Source organism: Macadamia integrifolia, chromosome 13 (assembly GCF_013358625.1).
Source record: "Macadamia integrifolia cultivar HAES 741 chromosome 13, SCU_Mint_v3, whole genome shotgun sequence".
Classification (NCBI taxonomy): domain Eukaryota; kingdom Viridiplantae; phylum Streptophyta; class Magnoliopsida; order Proteales; family Proteaceae; genus Macadamia; species Macadamia integrifolia.
The window spans coordinates 14,313,429-14,319,199 of NC_056569.1; the positions used below are offsets into that span (position 1 = coordinate 14,313,429).

At 40.3% G+C, this 5,771-nt stretch overlaps 1 protein-coding gene across 1 annotated transcript; it reads left to right on the top strand.

The window, feature by feature from the left end:
- The first annotated feature begins 432 nt into the window (after positions 1 to 432).
- LOC122058808 lies at positions 433 to 5,400 on the top strand. Its single transcript, XM_042621496.1, has 4 exons — positions 433 to 877; positions 968 to 1,189; positions 4,588 to 4,613; positions 4,683 to 5,400. The coding sequence occupies exons 1-4, from the start codon at positions 446 to 448 to the stop codon at positions 4,912 to 4,914; spliced, it is 912 nt and encodes a 303-aa protein (XP_042477430.1). The 5' UTR covers positions 433 to 445; the 3' UTR covers positions 4,915 to 5,400.
- Positions 5,401 to 5,771: the final 371 nt, after the last annotated feature.

Below are 5,771 nucleotides of genomic sequence, written 5' to 3' on the forward strand. Positions count from 1 at the left end.
GGGAGTATCAAAAGAAAATATATAGATATATATATATATATATATGACAATTAGGGTCTTTGAATAAATATGGGCTGAGTATAGGAAGAGTGGTCGTAATTACCCTTTCCTTTTATGGATAAAGCACACAAGGGAACTTGACATATGGGTGACCGATGCATATTTGCCTGTGTGCTCACCACCTAACACATATAGTCGCGGACAAAACCAAGACAAATGTTTTTGCTACGTGTCCCCATCCAAATAATGCTCCACATGTCATTGGAGCAATCAACGGTCAACAGTTGCCGATTCTGTGGACCATATGTACCAGCGATGGGATGACCTACGATTCAAAGCCCAGATATTTCAGAAGGGAAAGCAGATGTGGGGATTTACCGAAAGAAAAAAAAAACAAAGAAGATATGGGGTGCAGGAAGAAGAGCCGAGCCGAGCCGAGCCGAAGATGGGATCATTGTTAGAATCTCTCTCTATCTCTCATTTTTTAACCAAACAAATGTTGCAGTCTCTTCAGCTCCTTCCCTACAACTTCCTCTCAGCTCTTTCTCCTCCCTCCTATCCATCTTTAACTACCATTTCTTCTTCCCCTTCTTCTTCTTGCTCCTACAGAGGCACCTTTGTCAGCCGGGATCGCAGCCAACTCCGAACCAGACCCGGACCTTTGCATGCCCAGCTCTCTGAGCCCACCACGGCAACGACAGAAACCCCACCGGAAGATGGACCAATCGAACTTCCTTCGTCTTCATCTTCATCCATCTTCGCCACCACTGATGACCCATCTCCCATCCAAGTCGCTGCCAGCGTACTTCTCACTGGCTCTGTCTCTGTTTTCCTTTTCCGCGCACTGAGACGTCGGGCCAAACGAGCTAAAGAGTTGGTAATTACTGTTATCTATTGCTGCCGTCCTCTTTGATTCAATTCAATTCCATTATTAATGAAGTGGTGGATGCTGTTGTTTTTGTTTCAGAGAGTAAGGTCCGGTGGTGTCACCAAAAGGACTCTTAAGGATGAGGCATTGGATAGTCTCAAGGCAATGAAGCCGACCTCAGGTGAGGAAGGGTCCACTCCTTCCCCTGCTCAGGCATTGTTGGGAGGAATCACAGCCGGTGTCATCGCCCTTTTGCTTTATAAGTTCACCATCACTATCGAGGCGGCACTCGGTCGGCAGACTATCTCTGATAACTTCTCGGTCTGTACCCTATTTACCTCCCGTTCTTTTTTCTCTCAGAAATTTCAGGAATTTCTGAAAATGTTCGTCACTTTTATTTATTTCTTTAGCAATTTCAATATTTCATGTTCCAATTTTCAAATGAAGCTTCTATCTTTAATTTATCCAAACAATTTGAGCATTGCTCTTACATTCCATTTGTTGAATATGCCATACTGCAACTGTTGTGTGTTGGTTTGGAAAAGTTGAAAAATTAGGAAATTTTTCCCCACCCTTCTAGAGCGGTGAGGAATTGTTATGCTAATTGCTGAGTAGTGCTTTGGTTGCATGACTGACATCAAAGGTGTAGGGATTTTGCTTTGAAACATTGGAATAGGAGGGTGGAAATCCCAATTAAAGTTGTGAGTATGTAAGAAACAGAATATAGGCAATAGGTATAAGACTTTGACAAACACTTAATAAAATCTTATTAAAAGAAGAAGGAGAGTATCGCTTACAGGTTAAAACAAAGATGCAGGAAAGTAAACAGAAGACCTTCCAATATATGTAGAGCTGAGTCTTATTGGTATACTCTCCTTAACATATTTGAATGCCCCATATTTGTATACAACCGGGTTGACCGTCCGTCCTCACCTCCAAGATAAAACAACTCTCCAAACACTTAGGGTGCAACTCCAATAAGTGATTGCAATAGGGAAAAACGAAGGTAATACTCAGTACTTGTACTGTGTACGAAAGGTAGAGATCAGAGTATTTTAGGCAAAACAGAGACTGTTTCTCTGCAGAACGCTAAGTAAACAATATTGGCAGAGAGCGCTTTTACCCACAGTAAGGTTTTTCCTAAACATAATAGAGAGCAATCTCGTTTTGGACTTCTATATTATAGAAGAGAAGGTGTCTATATACGTACAGGTACATGGGTGTATGAACTATTGTACATGTACGTATGGGTAACTTGAATTTGAAGTTCAAAAATTCAAATTCAAATTTTGTGTAAAATGATACATCTCTTGACACCCACACCCACACCCACACGCACACCCGTACCCGACCCTATCCTCAGCCAGGCTCGGCTTGGCGCGCACGATTCAAAGCACCCCAGGAGACCCCACACACACATGAGAAGGGAGAGTTCCTCTCCAAAGGGCTTGCATCCTTAAGAAACAATCCTACTTATATATCCCTCACACCTTTCATCCAAAACCAATGTGGGACTAAACTTTGAAAAGTTACTTTAGCTCCTTTCCAACTTGTCCTTACTTGTGTACAAACTATTTTCAAAAAGCAAAAAGGGGGGAAAGGTTTTTAACATTATTTGAAACTTTAAATATACTAAAGTAACATTTTATATTTTATAATATGAAATCCAACACAGTATCTTCTCATTGTTTTATTGATGAATGTTGCTACCCTTGGTTAGGTTGTATAAGAGGCTTGGTCTCTTGTTCAAGGTCTGATACACATATGCTTTTGTATTTAGGAATCAAAAATCAAATTGAGCTTCAAATGTTTTTGCTTTATGACTCTTTCCAAACAGACATTGTTCTATGGAAGAAAGATGTTGGGACTTAATGGCTTTAATTCACCTTGCTATTTACCTTAGATGATAACACAAATATCCTCTTTTAGTTTTCTCTTGAGATACAGCATAAACTAAGCTACATATTAATCATCTGGGAGAGGGTTCCCTAAATGGAAGTGTGGCCCCTACACCATCGCATGGGCCAATGGGAGCACTAGTTGAAGCATCAATAGGGGCAGGATTTCTACCTTTCATGAGGGGTGGAGAGGTCATTTTGGCCACCACTGTGTCTGGGCGTAGGGGCCATGCTGCTTTTTAGGCTTCTTTCTACCTAATCATATATCCTCTGTAAGAAAATGTTGACACTGTCGCTTCCATTGTTAGTGACCTGTGATATACAGGAAAAGAGAGATGCTGGATAAAAGCATGAAGTATGGTGGACGAGGGGAGGAATTTCCCGGAAAAATATTCTCATTCAATTGTTCATTCCCAAGTCTCTCTTTGTTTAGATTTCAATTTCGATTCAGGGGGTGATTTGAATTTTTGAGAGTGTTTGGTATGATTCTTACACCCTTTGGTATCTTCTCTCCACCCTATTCTCTGCAACCCCACCGGTAGTTGGTACTGAGATGGCACCCAATAAGCAAAGTCATGAGCTGCCTCTTACCATGTCGGGCATGTGATAGGATGGAATGATCATAGCATGGAAAATTATCCTCAGTCCCTTCTCTTTCCCTGCAATTGGGTCTTTGTGAGTTTCGAAGTAAGAGCTTGACGAGAAGAGAATGTCCCATTTTTGCTGGAGCAACGTTGGGATAACCAACCAAAACCCAGAAGAAAAATCAATAATGAGCTCTGTTTCAGTTCAAATATTCGAAATGCATACACATAAGAAAGCTCTGATTGTCACAATAGATGAGCATTGAGAAGAGAAGTTTGATTCACCTGTGAATGCGTTGTAGCTGAAATATTGGAAGCCGCCATAACTGTGATTTGTCAAGAATACCACAGATATGTACGTTATAGGATGTGTGAAACCAAAGAATGTATTGAGTGGAAGCCTTGAGATTCGATAGCGAGTAGATAAGATGAGTGTTTGATTGACAATCGAAGGTCAGTCAGAGCCACATGTTTTGAGATCATATTCTGTTCTTGGAAGGAGAGAGAATGAGGGATTAGGGACAACTTAAAACAGACCGAGGAATGGATTAAAATTTTGTCTCCATTTTCGTTTTCGTAACAGGGTTGGGGGCGAGGGGGGTGGAAACGACATCAGAGCTTCGAAGTTCTTAAAATGGCGGATGACCATTCAGGTTTGCAGTCCCACTCCACCCCCACCCCATTCTTTGCAAATGTTCTATCAAACCTGAGAAAGATGCAACCAAACAATTTCAATTTCTTGACCAAAAAACTATTTGTTGACTTATTTTAAGAATCAATCTGAAATCAATCCTAATAGAGCCTAAAATAATTATGGTTTTAAAAGATGAAGGCAAAAGAAACTCTTGGATTCTCTAGATTTTATGAAGGAGAACACTAACTTCTCGTGTGAGTTTTTTTTAAGAGAGAGATCCTTTAGCCATTTGATCAAATCATGCTTCTTTTTTTTTCTCAAAATCTGAGAGAGAATAGAATTTTGATTGGTGCAATCTTTGATTATGCCCAATAGAATATTTTAGTTTGATTGATTTGGAGTTGCTTGACATGTGTGCTTTGATTACAATTTATGGAAACATCAAAGAAGGTTAAAATTTGTACTTGGACATTTTTAGATTGATGAGACCCTTGTATATACCCCATTAGAACAGCAGAGATTATCGACTATGTTCTTAGTCCAACTGTCATCATCTAATCTGGCCTTCAGTAATTCTGACAGAACTTTTTCTTATGTTTTCAGGTTCGTCAAATAACGATAACAATAAGGTAGGCCACTCTGCAAATTACAGCATTTGCATTTAAATTCATTTCTGAATGATATTCTCTCTTCTACAGGACCATAGTGAATGGGTTGTGCTATCTGGCTACATTTATTTTCGGCATCAATTCTATTGGTTTACTCCTCTACTCTGGGCAGCTGGCAATCAACTCCTTCATGGAAGACACAAGTGAAGCAACTGCAGGTAAAAATGGGCAGAAAAGCAAAGAAAGTCCATCAACTGAGCTGCCTGTAGGAAATGACAAATCCAGCAGCGCTGAAGGGGAGCAAGCTTCTGATGAGACGTAAATAGTCCTAAAGAATGATGGGAAACACTGCAATCACATTTCATTTACTGAGATTCTTGGGGAACATGGAAAGCAACAGCAGCGATAGGTACCTAAGTTCTGATTTGATTGAATAATGGAAGACATGAGCACTTGTATCACAGAGTGTATCTATTTCCTTGATCAAAATTCCGCACCATTTTCTGATTTGATTGAATAGCTTTCATTTGCCATGGAGTATGGCTTGAGTTGTCGCCAACAATCTGGAGTATCAAATTAAATTACGCCTTTTTTCAGGGTATTTCCGTGTGTAACCAAGCTGGTTAAAACAGATTTTTGTAACCTCTTTTTTTTACCCTTGCCCACATCACTTACACTGGTGTGGATGAGGTCATTTTTGTATTTCTTTGTCCTCTCTGCTTATTTGTTTCAGAATTGGAATGTAGAGCTTTCATGGAGGAATGGATTTAAGTCGGAAACATTCAATACAGTCGGCATTTGGTACTCACTTGAGAGCTTCAATAGTTCACTAAAAGCCTGTGGTGTAATGAACCGTATGTTCTTCAAACAGAGAGAATAAAAAGAAAGGGTTCACTATGGGAACTGACGGTGACAGGGGTTACTGGGCTGATGCGGCTGGTTAGAGATGCAGAGCAGAGGGAGAAGGTATGACCATTTGTGTTGTAGAGGAAGGGAGCTATGCGTTTGTGTGACTTTAAATCCTGCTTACAGGGGCCTAGTTAGAGATGCATAGCAGAAGCCTCAGTCCTCTAGTCACCTCCCAGAAGTTTCAATTTACATATCATTTTCAAGACTTCAATGCTTCCATTTTTCCCCCAGTTGTTACCGTACTCATCTCATAATTGTTGCATTTCAGGG

What these genes read in the sequence shown, in the direction of transcription:
- LOC122058808 (XM_042621496.1), top strand. Translation starts at nt 446, where the DNA reads ATGGGATCATTGTTAGAATCTCTCTCTATCTCTCATTTTTTAACCAAA. An exon ending in CCAAACGAGCTAAAGAGTTG is followed by an intron (nt 878 to 967) that starts GTAATTACTGTT and finishes TTTTTGTTTCAG; the next exon opens with AGAGTAAGGTCCGGTGGTGT. An exon ending in CAAATAACGATAACAATAAG is followed by an intron (nt 4,614 to 4,682) that starts GTAGGCCACTCT and finishes TCTCTTCTACAG; the next exon opens with GACCATAGTGAATGGGTTGT.